Consider the following 17690-nt stretch of genomic DNA (forward strand, 5'->3'; position numbering starts at 1 on the left):
AGTAATGTTCCCCATACTTGTCCCCTTGTAGCAATGTCCCCATCCTATACTACTGTCCCCATTCTATAGTAATGTGCCCATCCTTTAGTAATGTGCTAACCTTGTCCCCACCCTATAGCAATGTCCCCAGCATTATCCCTATTCTATAGTAATTTTTCCCATCCTTGTCCCCTTGTAGTAATGTCCCTATCCTACAGTAATATGCCCACCTTGTCCCCATCCTGTAGTAATGCCCCCATCCTATAGTACAGTCCCCATCCTATAGTACTGTGCCCACCTTGTCCCCATCCTATAGTAATGTCCCCAGCCTTGTCCCCATTCTATAGTCATGTGCCCATCCTAGTCCCTATCCTATAGTAATGTCCCCATACTCATACTATAGTAATAATGTCCCCATCCAATAGTATTGTGCCCATCCTAGTCCCTATCCCAGACCTGGGCAAGGGGCGGCCCGCGGGCCACATCCGGCCCGCCTACTGTCTGTGACCGGCCCGCCCATTAGATCAGAGATGGAGACGTGGTGCTGCTTTTCCTGCCGGGCAGGAACTTTTCAAATGACACACGCGTGCTGTACTGACGACATCAGGGTGCACGTGTGTCACAGAAAACGCTGCCGGACAGGGAACAGAGGACAGATTCCTGGGTTCTGCTGCTACACTGTGCGGAGCTTCAGGATCGGTCCTCTGTTCCCTGCGGCAGCTTTCACTATGACACGCGCGCCCTGATGTCGGCAGTACAGCGCGTGTGAGTCATTTGAAAATTTCCCCCCGGCAGGAGAAGCGGCACCAGCCGGTGCCTGTACAGAGAGACGCAGCGTCGGGGGCAGGGCCCGTACCAGGGAAGAAGCAGCTCAGCGCGGGACCCGTACGGAGATGCCTGAGGAGGGCAAGGTGAGTGGTCACTAATAACCTGAGGGGGAGGGGAAGGGGAAGGGGAAGAGGGGGGGGTAACTGGTGTAATATTTGGGTGTAGTGGTGTAGTATATGGGAATGTAATTATGTAGTTTTACAGGGGCAGTATATAGTGCTGTAATGCATTACAGGGGCAGTATATAGTGCTGTAATGCATTACAGGGGCAGTATATAGTGCTGTAATGCATTACAGGGGCAGTATATAGTGCTGTAATGTATTACAGGGGCAGTATATAGTGCTGTAATGCATTACAGGTGCAGTATATAGTGCTGTAATGCATTACAGGGGCAGTATATAGTGCTGTAATGTATTACAGGGGCAGTATATAGTGCTGTAATGCATTACAGGTGCAGTATATAGTGCTGTAATGCATTACAGGTGCAGTATATAGTGATATAATGTATTACAGGGGCAGTATATAGGGCTGTAATGTATTACAGGGGCGGGCAGTATATAGTGATGTAATGTATTACAGGGGCAGTATCTAGTGATGTAATGCATTACAGGTGCAGTATATAGTGCTGTAATGTATTACAGGGGCAGTATATAGTGCTGTAATGCATTACAGGGGCAGTATATAGTGCTGTAATGCATTACAAGGGCAGTATATAGTGCTGTAATGCATTACAGGGGCAGTATATAGTGCTGTAGTGCATTACAGGGGCAGTATATAGTGCTGTAATGCATTACAGGTGCACTATATAGTGCTGTAGTGCATTACAGGGGCAGTATATAGTGCTGTAATGCATTACAGGGGCAGTATATAGTGCTGTAATGCATTACAAGGTCAGTATATAGTGCTGTAATGCATTACAGGGGCAGTATATAGTGCTGTAATGCATTACAGGTGCAGTATATAGTGCTGTAGTGCATTACAGGGGCAGTATATAGTGCTGTAATGCATTACAGGGGCAGTATATAGTGCTATAATGCATTACAGGGGCAGTATATAGTGCTGTAATGTATTACAGGGGCAGTATATAGTGATGTAATGTATTACAGGGGCAGTATATAGTGCTGTAATGCATTACAGGGGCAGTATATAGTGCTGTAATGCATTACAGGTGCAGTATATAGTGCTGTAATGCATTACAGGTGCAGTATATAGTGCTGTAATGCATTACAGGTGCAGTATATAGTGCTGTAATGCATTACAGGTGCAGTATATAGTGCTGTAGTGCATTACAGGGGCAGTATATAGTGCTGTAATGCATTACAGGGGCAGTATATAGTGCTATAATGCATTACAGGGGCAGTATATAGTGCTGTAATGTATTACAGGGGCAGTATATAGTGATGTAATGTATTACAGGGGCAGTATATAGTGCTGTAATGCATTACAGGGGCAGTATATAGTGCTGTAATGCATTACAGGTGCAGTATATAGTGCTGTAATGCATTACAGGTGCAGTATATAGTGCTGTAATGCATTACAGGTGTAGTATATAGTGCTGTAATGTATTACGGGTGCAGTATATAGTGATGTAGTGTGTGTGTGTGTGTATATATATACACTATATACTGTATATATATATATATATATATATATATATATACATATATATATATATATATATATATATATATATATATATATATATATATATATATATATATATATGCAGCACCCTGGGATATGCTACCCCAGTGATCTGCAGGATCCTAAGGCTTTCTGGAACACCCTCTGCTGACAAACCACACCTCACACACAGGTAGGGGCACATTCCCTGAGACCTGGGTGCAGCATGTAGAGGGTTAACAGTGGTCAGGTGTGAGAACCAATCCCTTAGCTGTTAGCCTGGGAAAGGGGTGTGGCTTGTGGGAAGCAACAGGTGTTGCTAGGCAGAGTTGGCAGAGAGGAAAAATGACAGTTGAAGGAGTGACAGTTGAAAGGAGCCAGAGAGTGAGAGGGGTGTGAGGATTGTGAGGAGACCCCCAAAAGGTGACTAGGAGGTAGTAGCCTGAGGGTAGATAGATCCCAGGCACTACGCACGAGGGGCTACTGGACCCCAGAGTAGAAACAGCTCCAAGCGGTCTGCTGATCCAGTCGTGTGTGGTGACTTCCAGGGTACCACACCACCCATAGGCTCAGGGACACAGCCTCATATATAGAACCCGGGAGAGGGCACAGAGAAGTAGCCTACCCCACAAGGGACCGCGAGGTCTGTCATACTGGGCCCGGAAAGAAAAGGAGTGGAGCGCCGCTGGTCACCGACAGCTTCAGGCAAGGGGACCATCAGCTCTGCATGTGCACGGAGGGCTCAACTGAGACTCACGTCAGCACCGGGACAAAGGAAAGTCGGTTAACCAGCCGTACCAAACTGCACTTGCAACATCAAGTGAGTAAATATCAGTTAATCTGCAAGAACTGTGTTGCGTCTATTACTGGTGAACCACAAGGCGCAGCACACCTACATGGGACTTAAGCCCCTACTGGCGGAGGGTGCAAACACACTTGCTGCTATACCATCTATCCCTAAAACAACAGCAGCGGCGGGACATCTTATTACCGCAACCCACCAGTGGCGTCACAAGTGACATACAAAATAACCCTGTTACCGAGCGCTCCCAGGTAATGGAATAGGGCACGGCCACCTGTGACGGTGATCCCCATTATCCACCACCCGGAACCGAGTATCCCAAGGGCCTGGGGTGTGGCAGTGCTCTACATATATATATATATATATATATATATATATATATATATATATATACACATACAGTACTGGGTAGAATTGAGTTAAGTATATCAGTCCGGCCCTCTAAAAGGATCCCAAGTTCTCATGCGGCCCCATAAGAAATGTAATTGCCCACCCCTGCCCTATCCTATAGTAATGTGCTCACCTTGTCCCCATCCTATAGTAATGTCCCCAGCCTTGTCCCCATTCTATAGTAATGTGCCCATCCTAGTCCCTATCCTATAGTAATGTCCCCATACTATAGTAATGTCCCTATCCTACAGTAATGTGCCCATCCTTGTAATGTCCCCATCCTATAGTAATGTCCCCTGCCTTATCCCCATCCCATAGTAATGTGCGCACTTTGTCCCCATCCTGTAGTAATGGGTCAGCAGCTCCCCTCACCTTCCACAGACGCCGGAGTGAAGCTAAGGGGAGTGGTCTGCGGCCCCAGATCCACAGTGATTGGAGAGATTGGTCACAAGGTCGGTCTCTCCAATCAGAGCTGGGCGCGGGTGAAACACAGGTCATCCAGCTCCAGCCAATGAACAGGGCTACAGCTGCACTGATCTTGGCTGGATTTCAATGTTTCAGTGATTTTCAATGGCTGAAACATTAGTGGCTGTGATTGGCTGACGAACGCCGCTCAGCCAATCACAGCCTCCGTAGGTCCAGGGAGGAGACACCACCCCTCCTGAGGTCCCCTCCTCCCCGAATCTAAGGTATTTGCAGCGATCGCAGCCACCGGGGCTGCAATTTCGCCATGACGTACTGGGTAAGTCATGGGTCCTTAAGTACCAGGGAGCCATAATGTACCCAGTACGTCTTAGGTCGCTAAGGGGTTAACGTCCAACACACACACACACACCATTCTTCTCACCTGTCCCGCGCTCCCTCCGCTGCCTCATCTCTGCTTCGTGTGGCCCCCAGACCCGTGCCCCTGCTCCCTATCGCGGCAGCTGCAGTGTCAGTGATTTATGTCAGACGATTGTATTGGCGGTGCGAGAGCGCAGCACCAGCAACACATTCATCTGACATAAAGTGCAGACAGTGGCTGTGGCCCCTGCACCTGCCGCGATAGTGACCAGGGGCACGGGCCTGGGGGCCGCACGCACTACCCTGAGGGGGCGCGTGTTTGAGACCCCTGGATTAGAGCGATGCTGGAAAGAAATGAAGATGAGTATAAGGCAGGGAACGGGGTACCTACATTTCAAGCACCACTCCAGCGGGGAAATAAAAAAACAAACAATAGAGCGGTATGGGAGATAGGTCATTGTTTATTCTGTACCTTTCAGGAAATATCTGTTGACAGAAATCTGCACTAACCAGTGAGCACTTTCCTCATTAGTGAAGTCAAATGCTACTTCTAGTCTTGGTGCCAAGATTAGGTGGTCGTAAGACACATCTGATCTTTTGTCCATGCAATTAGCTATGTCTTTCTTTGGCAGAATATGGATAAAGCAGAGATAGTGCAGGCAACATGAGGTCCGAAGGCCACATGTTGTTCACTGTTGTCACATCTATACACAGTTTACAATTGTTCATATGTCTTCATTGTTCACTATATTTTTTGTAAAGGCCCAGTCACACTAAACAACTTAACAGCGATCCCAACAACGATACAACCTGATAGGGATCGCTGGTAAGTTACTAGGAGGTCGCGGGTGAGATGTCACACTAAGGGGTACTTTGCACACTACGACATCACAGGTGCGATGTCGGTGGGGTCAAATTGAAAGTGACGCACATCCGGCATCACAGGCGACGTCGTAGTGTGTAAAGCCTAGATGATACGATTAACGAGCGCAAAAGCGTTGTAATCGTATCATCGGTGTAGCGTCGGCGTTCCTCGCTCCAGCAGCAGCACACATCGCTGTGTGTGAAGTCGCAGGAGCGAGGAACATCTCCTACCGGCGTCACCCCGGCTCCCGTAGGATATGCGGAAGAGAGAAGGTGGGCGGGATGTTTACATCCCGCTCATCTCCGCCCCTCCGCTCCTATTGGCCGCCTGCCGTATGACGTCGCAGTGACGCCGTATGACCCGCCCCCTTAATAAGGAGGCGGGTCGCCGGCCAGAGCGACGTCCCAGGACAGGTGAGTCCTTGTGAAGCTGCCGTAGCGATAATGTTCGCTACGGCAGCTATCACAAGGATATCGCAGCTGCGACGGGGGCGGGGACTATCGCGCTCGGCATCGCAGCATCGGCTTGCGATGTCGCAACGTGCAAAGCCGGCCAAAGGGCACAACCTAGCACCAAAAACATGTCAGGGTGTTTTTTTTGCCATCACCAGCTGTGGATTTTAATCATTTAACTTCTATGAAATAAAGTTTGAAGTTCTTCTCTATTTTGGATGTGCCAATCAACATTCTTCATGATATATTTTCCTGATGGTCAGCAGTTTTGGATGTGGCACCTGCTATAATAAGGACAGAGCAATTTTTTTGTTTCCAGTGTATTTTTGTTAACTTTTACTTATTTTCATTTCAGAATGAATTCAAAACTTAGGTTGATTTATACTTGGCTTTTCCATGCAGAGCTCTGGAGTTTTATATGTAAGTATCATGGCTTGGCTTGGGGATTTGATCAGATGACCTGCTTGTTAATGGTCGGTTCCTCTGTCCGCTGGGCTACTGCCTTTTCTTCCTATTGTCTTTTTTCTCACTTCTTGGTACACTTTTTTCCATGTGTTTCTCAAATTCCTATTTTGGTCTGCCCTATCACATTCTGGGCTAGGTTATATATACTCACCTTTCACTGCATTCCAACCCATCAGCTTAAGGGTTTACTTTTGGGTAATCACCAGTGGAGTTGGTTTGTTTTTCTTCCCAACACCTTTTCCTTTCTCCTTATATGAGTGTGCTTTAGTTCTCTCACTATGGCGTTTTGTGTCTTCCTGCACACTGTCTTCTCCCCTTTTTGGCAGTATTTTGAGGCTTTCCCTCTGGTCCTTCAGAAGGTACGAAAACTCCTCAACAGCCTTTAAGGGAGTAAGGTCCAAGGTGGTGTTAGTGTGTCGCCCAGGGATAGAGGGTACTCAGAGATGGGCCAATGGGGTCGCTTCTAGAGGTATCACGGTGGCGTGACCCGGTCTGTGATCCCAGGCTCCACAACAAAAGGGGAATATGTAAAGGGGGATTGTCTGTGACGCTACCCGTGGGTTGCGGTGATGAGATGGTGGCACCGCCGCTGCCTCTGGGGACCGTTCCCAGGACTGATGGTGAAGGCAACAAGGTGGGATCCCCTCCATGGGTAGGGGAGTTGTAGTCTCGGGGCCCAATTGGGAGTTGAGGTGGTGGCAGGGATTGGAGGGAGCAGGAAACTCACAGTTCGGTTGTCTTGGTGTTGGATGAAGCTAGGCTGATGTGTGTGGTCAGAAAACACAGAGTCCTTTGTAAACCAACTTGCGAAATGACCGGTCACCGTTGGCGGGTGTCTTCGGGTCCCACACCCAGATGTACAGTGAGGGGCCCTTCCTTCCACACTCTCTGTCTGTCTCTCTCTTGTCTGGACTAGTCCATCCGAACAGCCTCTGGATTGGGTCCCTCTCACGGCACCGGCGGGCCACAACCCTGTCCCGGTCGCCTCAGGTTCCACGCTGCTGGATCTCCGTCAACTGTGGCCCTCACAGCCACCTAGTCCGGTAGTCCAGGGCTCCAACCCCGGCTACCACTTTCTCCGGGGAGCTGCAAGCTTCCCCTGTCAGCTTTCCACTGACTACAGCACAACTCAACTAAATTCTGCTCTGTCACTTCCTTAACTCCCCTCGCCCCCTACCTTTTCCTTGGGAGGGGGTGAGTAGGGCCTGATTGGCTGCTGTACATCTGTGTTGGGATTGTGTAGCTGCCAAGGAGGATTAACTCTTTCTGTGACTACCTGGTTTTACCAGGGCGTCACATTAGCTGTATGGCAAGGGTCTTTCTAGTCTATACAGGGATCAGTTGGGTGCAGGCTCATCTACTCCTTGTATTAGGTCTTCCCCTTTTCCATTGCTCATTTTGATAGTGTTTATTTTCATAACTGTAAGTGGGTATTCAATACGTTCCAGCTAATGTAGTTTACCAAAATAGCAGCACAGCATTTTAGTTCAGTAAAGTCACTAAAAATTCTGGGTTGTGCATGATGACCAATATGCTTTAGGCCGGTTTCAGATGTCCTTGTTTAATCAGGTACCATTCACACACATGGTTATGGTCATACGTGTGTAATCCGTGTTTGCATACGTGTAACAGGTCCTGGAGAAAATACGGGTCTGTGAAATAAAAAGATTTTCCATGTTTACCTGCTTTCTTCGGCTCTGCTGCCTCCTGCTCCTGACCCCCGCTCATTATATTTATCGATTATTCACTGCACTCAGGACGTTTAAGCCAGAGCAGCATGGGGGACAGCATCAGGAACAGCACCGCTGAGGACAGCACCGTTGGGACAGGTGAGTATTCTGCAAGCACAGTGACATGGAGTAGGTCATCAGAGTTCCCAATGAACTCTGATGACATCCTGATGACCGCCCCGCGACACCCGCGCTACAGCTTCACGAGTTCATTAGAGTTCATTGGGAACTGTGATGAGTCCCCGATGCTGTCCCCGCGATGCTCTGGCTTCCAGGCTCTCACCACACACACACACCAATACATTGAGCACATATACACACATATGTATACACACATAGCAGACACACATGGATACACCGAGCACATACACACACATAGCGCACATGCATTTATACACTGAACACTTACACACACTGCTGTATACTCACCCAGCGATGTGGTCCCCGGCACTGAAGTCCCCAGCGCTGCTGTTTCCAGCTCCACAGGGCACTGAATATTCAGTGAGTATAATAAGCGGCGATAAGGAGCGGGAGGCAGCAGAGCCGGAGACAGCATCGCTGGAGAGAGGTTAATATAGAAAATCTTTTTATTAAAAAGACCTGTGTTTTCTCTGGTACATGTCACACTGATGTCACACGGATCACATCAGTGTGCAATCTGTGTGACACCCGTGCTACCAGCGAAAAAACGGACATGCCTGCGTGTGTGCATGCGGAGCCACGAGGGGTCACACGGTCCGTGTGAAAACACGGACGTGTGAGTAACAGCAAATAATAACATGGGTACATGTGGCATCCGTGTTAAAAATAGATGTCACACGTACCTGAAACACGGACGTCTGAAACCAGCCTTAGTGATACTCTGCCACAATATGCTCTGCTATATGAGTCTGTATGTTTCCATCCAGGATTTGTGATGTGAATTAAATCCTGTTGAGGGTTTTGCTAGAATATTATTCTGTATTGAATTTGGATTGTGAAAAATTCTAGTGTATAACCAAATTCACAGAAAGGGTACATGTATCCAATTAGTGTATTACCAGGTATGTTCAATGGATAAATCTTTTTTTTTATTTTTAAATAAATAATTAAAATGCTAAATAAATAAGGAATAATTATTCAGAATTTTTGATGATTTTGGAAATGTGATTTTTTTTTGCTGTATACATTAGCAATGGCTTTTTCTTTTTAATTTCATCATAGGCACACAACATAATATTAACTGGGAAATTCAGCGCTATGATGGTTGGTATAACCATCTGGTTCATCATAGCAGAGGTTCTGCAGGTTAGTTCATTAATTCCATCTTAAATTGCTTCTGGAACTATAACCCACAGTATTGATTACAAAATACATCTGCCAGTTAAAATAAAAAACAATGAAAAAGACTGCTGGAATACCATTGCAAATGTGAACAGGGTTCTAGCTAAAAATACACAATTTACGTAGAGTGAAAGCTGCACCCCAAATTTAGAGAAATATGAATAAGCATAAATGCTCTATGATATAAAGTACAGACCAAACGTTTGGACACACCTTCTCATTCAAAGAGTTTTCTTTATTTTCATGACTCTAAAAATTGTAGATTCACATTGAAGACATCAAAACTATGAATGAAAACATGTGGAATGAAATACTTAAAAAAGTGTGAAACAACTGAAAATATGTCTTATATTCTAAGTTCTTCAAAGTAGCCACCTTTTGCTTTGATTACTGCTTTGCACACTCTTGGCATTCTCTTGATGAGCTTCAAGAGGTAGTCACCAGAAATGGTCTTCCAACAGTCTTGAAGGAGTTCCCAGAGATGTTTAGCACTTGTTGGCCCTTTTGCCTTCACTCTGCAGTGCAGCTCACCCAAAACCATCTCGATTGGGTTCAGGTCTGGTGACTGTGGAGGCCAGGTCATCTGGCTTAGCATCCCATCACTCTCCTTCTTAGTCAAATAGCCCTTACACAGCCTGGAGGTGTGTTTGGGGTCATTGTCCTGTTGAAAAATAAATGATGGTTCAACTAAACGCAAACCGGATGGAATAGCAAGATGCTGTGGTAGCCATGCTGGTTTAGTATGCCTTCAATTTTGAATAAATCCCCAACAGTGTCACCGGCAAAGCACCCCCACACCATCACACCTCCTCCTCCATGCTTCACGGTGGGAACCAGGCATGTAGAGTCCATCCGTTCACCTTTTCTACAAAGTCACGGTGGTTGGATCCAAAGATCTCAAATTTGGACTCATCAGACCAAAGCACAGATTACCACTGGTCTAATATCCATTCCTTGTGTTCTTCAGCCCAAACAAGTCTCTTCTGCTTGTTGCCTGTCCTTAGCAGTGGTTTCCTAGCAGCTATTTTACCATGAAGGCCTGCTGCACAAAGTCTCCTCTTAATAGTTGTTCTAGAGATGAGAAGGTGTGTCCAAACTTTTGGTCTGTACTATATAAAGAATAAAAAATACAATTAGCCATATGAAAAATTAAAAAAATTGAAAAATGTGACATTGCATGACTGCTAAGGATAATTTGAAAAAAAGCTAATGTATTGATAAATTCATTACTGCCCGATGACCACTTCATGGTAATCTTTTATTTATTTGGTCCCTAACCAAATGTACATCACTGTGCGGTTAAAACCTGCTTGTGCATGGGAAACCAGGGACCTGGCTATATAGGAAATTGAATAAGGGCTCATGCGCACGTAACTGCTGAATATTCTTCAGTGATTTGACAGCCCATGTGCGCATTAAATCGCTGCAGAAACACTGCATAATGGATGCAGTTTTTCTGTAAAAAAAGCCGATTTCATGCTCTATGGCTGTTGCCCCCACCACAGACAGAGTGGGCGCTGCATCCATAGCACACACATTAATTGACATGCTCATTTTATGAACGCACGGATTTGGGTCAAAATGTAAGCACCCAAATCGCTGCGTTCATAGAAGCATCGTGCGCACATGTCATGCACAATCTTCATAGATTCTGCAGGGGACACAGGATGTATGCATTTATGCTGCAGTGCTAAATGCAGCGCAAATACATGCAATTACGCAACGTGCGCACAAGCCCTAAACATGGCTAAAGCGCGGGACTGGGTTCTCAGACCGAAAAAAGTTGCATAACAATCAAAAAGACTGGAACACCATTGCAAATGTGAATAGGGTACTAGCCAAAAAATACACAATTTATATAAAGTGAAAGCTGCACACCAAATTTAGAAAAATATGAATAAGCATAAGTGCTCTATAATACATAAATGAAAAATACAATTAGCCATAGTAAAATTGAAAACATTGAAAATGTGATATTGGATGACTGCTAAGAGATTACCGTGAAGTGGTTATCGGGCAGTAATGAATTGATCAATACATTAGCAAAATATCTCTTTTTTTCAAATAATACTTAGCAGTCATGCAATGTTACATTTTCAATTTTTTCATATGGCTAATTGTATTTTTCATTCTTTTTGTATCATAGAGCAGTTATGCTTATTCATATTGCTCTAAATTTGGTGTGCAGCTTTCACTTTATATACTGGTAAGTGAAAATAAATGTCAGCTAAAATGATTGTCCCCCGACTGGTTTGATTTGAAGGCGTTTATGTCATGGGAGCATGCCAAAATGGGAGCCTGCACATGAAATTAACATATAATTCATGCCAGATTTCAACTTACGAGTTGAGTAAAGACCAGAATGGACAGAGTGAGTTCACGTCATGAGTTATATAGGTAATTAGGAGACTATAAAGTCTGTATGTGTGGGTTAATACTCACAACAGGAACCATGGATATATGAATCCGGCCTTACTAGATTGCACTTCATAGTAATCATTGGTAGGCTCAATATATCTCAGCAACTTACCACTGTAAGTACCGTATATGTTAACGAGGAAGATTTCTGTGACTGTACACATCATCTTAAGATAGCCTCAGAAATAAGTTTGCTTGTTTTCAAAATATCCCTATTCAGACCTATGGGATAAATTCTATATTGTAAATCTGCAATTCATTTATAGAGAGTAAATACCAAACTATACATTATACCAAATAATTTATATAAAAATAATACAGTAGTCGAATAGACTAGAATAGAGAAATACACTGATAAAAATGGAATGTGCACACACTGATATGGGTAACATTACCATCACATATGATATAATGGTTAATGTGCAGGGGCGGACATATTATTGCTGGGCCCAAGAGGTAAGGGAAAATTTCAACCTCCAAAGTGGGTGGAAATGTGATTTTTGATGGACTCTTGAGCTGCAAATGGCGCAAATATTGTTCTTTCACGGGGGTCCTTTTCTGTCTGTCTGTGTCCACCAGTGGGTCCAGGTATAATATACATACAAGTCAAACAATAAACAATACAAAATATATGTCTATAGGTCTAAAAGATCTATCATATATGCACCACAGAGCAGAGGTTTCACATTAAGGTGAGCACCGGTTGTTCTTCTTAAGGTGAAACCTGACTCCCAGGCCCGTCACTTTACCTGCCAATCTATTCCACTAATATAGCAATGTTTACTTCATTATAAAAATGAATATGTTCACAATTATACAAGGATTACAAATATATGGGGAATTTCTTGCACATAATATGGTGATTATGATGCAGATCAGGTAGATATTTATACTGAGACTGAAATGGCTTGCTGTGCCTTCAGCCCCGCCCACACAAGGCGTCTTTCCAGCATTAGGCTGTATTAGCTAAAAAAAAGTATACTTTGTTTTAATTTTTATTTCATAAATCAATAGTACACATAAAAATACAAAACTTTGTAATATATCTTATCGGATAAATCTGATTCTTTCTCTTCCAGGGATGATTTTTCTTCTTCAAAATTCTCAATTTAAGGTTAAATCTGATTGTTGGATTACTGAGACAGGAGATGACAATTGCTACCAATAAGATTCTATAGATTCCATCCTCACCCTTCCCTTCTATATAAAATATTAATCAGTGGCAACTGCCATCTCCTATCTCAGAAATCTAAAAATCTGTGTTCTCTGAATAGAAATGTTACCAATTAATTGAGAATTTTGAACATTAATGATCAGTCCAGCAGGAGAAAGGAGGAAATTTATCTGATAATATATATTAGAAAATTGCTCATTTTCTTGTGTACTATTGATTTATGAAGGAAAAATTAAAATAATGGTTATTCTTTAGCATTTCTGATAGTATATATGCAATTTTTATGTGCACATTCACACTGAGGCCATTAACAGTCAAAATCTAGAATAACAACAATGAATAGATACCCTGCAATAAGCAAATAAGCAGTAGTAATAGTAGTACATGTAAAAAAACATAGAGAATTTAATTAACACTATTTTCATGAAAATAGTGTAAAATCTAGCCCACCACGGCCTGGTGTACCAAGTCAGGATGGTACCTAACTCTAGTGACTAACCTAACTATGTGCCAGCTGGCCTCAAAATAAATGGGGTGCAGAGCTGGACCTGGACCAGACTGTGTTTTGGACCTGTCTGTGGAAGGCTAAAGGGCACTTTACATGTTGCGATTTTGCTATCGATATCGCTAGCGAGCGTACCCGGCCCCGTCGGTTGTGCGTCACGGGCAAATCACTGCCCATGGCGCACAACATCGCTAACACCCGTCACACATACTTACCTGCCTAGCGACGTCGCCGGCAAACCGCCTCTTTTCTAAGAGGGTGGTTCATTCGGCGTCACAGCTACGTCACTAAGCGGCTGCCCAATAGAAGCGGAGGAGCAGAGATGAGCGGGACGAACATCCACCTCCTTCCTTCGTCATTCCTCATTGCGGGCGGCCGCAGGTACGAAGTTGTTCCTCGTTCCTTGTGGTGTCACACGTAGCGATGTGTGGTGCCGCAGAAACAACGATCAACCTGCGGCATGAACAACCAACGATATTATGAAAATGGACGACGTGACAACGATCAACGATTTTTGACGCTTTTGCGATCGGTGATCATCGCTCCTAGGTGTCACACGCAACGATATCGCTAACGACGCCGGATGCGCGTCACTTACGACGTGACCCCAACTATATCTTGTTAACGATATCGTTGCGTGTAAAGCACCCTTAAATAAACAAGGTGAGCAGCCCAAAGAGGAGAGACATATGTGCCAAACACAAGACAATAAGCCGAAACCAATATCATGTGCCTGAATGTTTATATACATGCAATCTGTAGGTGTATCTTCTCACTGTGGACATTAAAGCTATGTGCACACATTGCATATTTGGTTACAGACAATCTACACCCAAATCTACATGTTCTACAAGTAAAAACACTGCGTGAAAAATGTGCATTTTTGCTACATTTTTTCTTGTTTCTTTGCCTCTATTTGCTGCTTTTTTTTGTCCTATTTAAGGCCCCTCTCACACGTCAGTGATTCTGGTACGTTTGTGCTTTTTTTTAAACGTACCAGAATCACTGACATACGCAGACCCATTATAATGAATGGGTCTGCTCACACGTCAGTGATTTTTCACTGCAAGTGTCTCCGTGCGGCGTACCCGCGTGTGCGTGATTGCTGCACGGAGACATGTCCATTTTTTTCTGGCATCACTGATGTTCCACGGACCACGCAGTGCATTTAAAATAATAAACATTTTAACTCACCCGGCTTCAGGCGCGCTCTCTGCAGCCTGTTCTCCCTGCTGCTTCTAAGCCGGCTGATTACTGTCGCGCATCTTAATGATGCATGACACAGCCAACCCGGAAGCAGCTGCTGCAGGGGTCACCGCCGCCGGATGCTGCATCGCGGGAGGATTCAGCACCACGGAGAGCGGGAGCGGGCACAGGTGAGTTGATTTCTAAGTGCAATCATGGGCCACGGAGAACGGAGCCCGGATTGCACTTACACAACCCACGTGTGCCGTGATTCACGGCACACGCAGGGACATGTGCGTGTTTTACACGCCAGTGAAAAACGTCACTGGTTTTCACTGACGTGTGAAACGGGCCTAAATGCATCTTTTCATTGCTTTCAACGGTGAAAATGCAGGAAAAAACACAGGAAAAATTGACATGCTGCAGCTTTTTTCTGCAACAAAATCTGCAAGGAAAAAATCCTGAATGTATGCATAACAGTATTTTCATAGACTTTGCTGGAATCAGGATATCCTTGTAGATTTCTGAAAATCTGCAAAAAAAAAAAGTGGCAAAATGCACTGTGTTCACACTGCCTAATGATGGGCAGTTGCCTATATCCAAGAATGCAACTGCTTCTTTAGTACCATTAGCATTATCAGAGTGCTACAGAACTGGTTTTTTTTTTTATTATTATACTGACCTCAACTCCATTCACCTCTGCATGTGGGTATGGCTGCACTTTACTGATATAAGACTCATGAGAAGGAAGAAAGTATATCTAGACATGGTAATCACAATCTTATTAGTACACTATCAGTGTAGCTGAGAATATAAGGGACAGGAAGTGGGATTAAACTACACACCCCCTGAGAAAGCAACAGCGAAACATGAGTTGGTAAGGGCAAGAATCATTCTGTAGTTAGGTGTGGTTTGATATGCTATTTCTCCAGTAGAGGTATGTTCTGGCTTGTCCAGATTTTTTATTAGCTCATCTGGTGAGCTCTCACACATATTTTTGCACTACTATTACCACTACACGGTACAATATTTAACCTGCTGTATTTTAGACCCATAGATATACATTGTATTGGTTATTGTTTGACTTGTGTGCTCATTATACCTAGATCACATTAAAAGTTACACCATATGTGGTGGTCACTTTGCCGATATCTGTGTGTGCACATTCAATTCTGTCCAAGTGTCTAATCCATTCTATTATTTTCTTTATTGTATTTAAAGTAAATTTAGGAAAGTCACACTCAACTATTATAAACTAGGATGTATTGAAGATATGTAACTTGTACATCAGCCACAGTGACTGGTATAAAAAATATTCACAAAAAAGTGGAACAGTAGGAAGCAGGTTTAAAATCCACATCTCTTAAGCCTGCTTTACACGTTGCAATTTCGCATACGATTTCGTATGCGATTTGCAACACCCCTATCGTATGTGTGGCACGTTCAATATGTTGAATGTGCCGCACATGCGAGTAACCCCCGTCACACGTACTTACCTGTCCTTACGACCTTGATGTGGGCGGCGAACATCCACTTCCTGGAGTGGGAGGGACGTTCGGCGTCACATCGATGTCACGTGGCAGCCGGCCAATAGAAGCGGAGGGGCGGAGATGAGCGGGATGTAAACATCCCGCCCACCTCCTTCCTTCCGCATTGTGGGCCGGGAGCCGCAGGCCGCAGGTAAGATCTGTTCATCGTTCCCGGGCTGTCACACACTGCAATGTGTGCTATGCCGGGTACGATGAACAATTTAACGTGCAATTCTAGAGACAGGTACTATGTGTATGCGATGAACGTTTTACCGTTCAATAGCAATCGCACGTACCTCTCACACACTGCAATGTACTTACAATTCCGGATGTGCGTCACTTATGATGTGACCTCACTGACACATTGTAAGATACATTGCAGCGTGTAAAGCGGGCTTAAGGTTGGAAGGTTGAATAGCACAACTCTGCTCATTATATTGATATGTCACATTGAAGTTCTCTTGACTACATTTATTTATTCATGTAAATTGTACATCCCACCAGGGTCTAGACTTCTGCGGCTCATGCCACCAGCATATTCTGATGGAGTATATCAAGCAATAATGGAACCACATCTTCCTAATCCAAGAAAAATAAGCAATGTTGCTACAAAAGGACCTTCAGGTCAATTATCTCAAAGGAACAGAACAGTCCTAGGAGTCTTTTTTGGTAAAGAATATATATTTTTTCTCCCTAAGGAAAAAAATCATATTTTTTAATATATTAAGCTTAGATTAATACTGTGATTCTATTTCTTAGAAAAAATAAGTGATTCAAAAGTCTGCAATTTAACAATATAATGTGATAGACATAAGCAAACACATTAACTCCAGAATTTGCTGAAACTACAAAAATCTTAACTTTGAAATATTCCCACTAGGCTGTTAGAGTGAGTTTCTCAAGTTGTATTTTCAGCACACTGCTTCTCGCCCCCACCTTCCTGATCTAAGTGCTCCTGAAGAGTTACAGTTCAGACCATCAGTCTGGTCAAGACAGACCGCAGCACTAGCCCCAGGGCGATGTGCAGAGGTCACCATGACCAGGATTGGAGGGGAGGAGTGGACCCTTTAGAGGAGGAAGAGTGGGGGTGCTATAGGGCTCTTAAGGTTAACCAGGTGGCGGAGTTGGCACATTCCCACTCTCTAGGGACAGTGAGGTAGTCCCTGTGACCATCTCCAGCTCACCTGAGCATGGAATCCATGGACCAGCTCCTTGAGCGGCTCACAACTATCCCACAGTCTGGTGGCAGGAGATGATTGGAAGAATCATCGGTGGTGGAATCATCGGTGGGGGTCTGGGAGCGGTGGGGAGTTCCTTCCATTCTGAGCAGTGCCCCCGCAAACCTAAGCCTCCAGAGCGGCTGTCACCAGATCTGATCCCCCCGGGGCCCAGTATTACTGCAGAAGCCCCTACGGGGACCCTCCAAGCCGGGTGCCACACGTGAAAAGGCCTAACAAGCCCCGGCCTGAGAGGAATTCAGGTGAGCGGCTACGTCCAGCGGCGGTTAGCAGGCCCACACTGGAGAAAGAGGGCGGGGGCCTGTAGCTGCCTCATCATCGGGTAATGTCTGCATAGCGACGGGGTCTCTGGCGATGCTCCTGTCAGGGCCCATGAGCCAGTGGAGCCACCAACGACTCA

General features: G+C 44.8%; 1 protein-coding gene across 1 annotated transcript in view; it reads left to right on the top strand.

The window, feature by feature from the left end:
• LOC142303863 (dual oxidase 1-like) overlaps positions 1-17690 on the top strand; it is a 421125-nt gene that overhangs the window by 42477 nt on the left and 360958 nt on the right. The window contains exons 2-4 of the mRNA XM_075345668.1: positions 6079-6143; positions 9122-9205; positions 16557-16721. Coding sequence (XP_075201783.1) covers positions 6080-6143; positions 9122-9205; positions 16557-16721 — 313 coding nt within the window. The 5' untranslated portion in view covers position 6079. The remainder of the gene's footprint in view (positions 1-6078; positions 6144-9121; positions 9206-16556; positions 16722-17690) is intronic.

The sequence above is a fragment of the Anomaloglossus baeobatrachus genome, chromosome 4 (genome assembly GCF_048569485.1).
Source record: "Anomaloglossus baeobatrachus isolate aAnoBae1 chromosome 4, aAnoBae1.hap1, whole genome shotgun sequence".
Lineage (NCBI taxonomy): Eukaryota > Metazoa > Chordata > Amphibia > Anura > Aromobatidae > Anomaloglossus > Anomaloglossus baeobatrachus.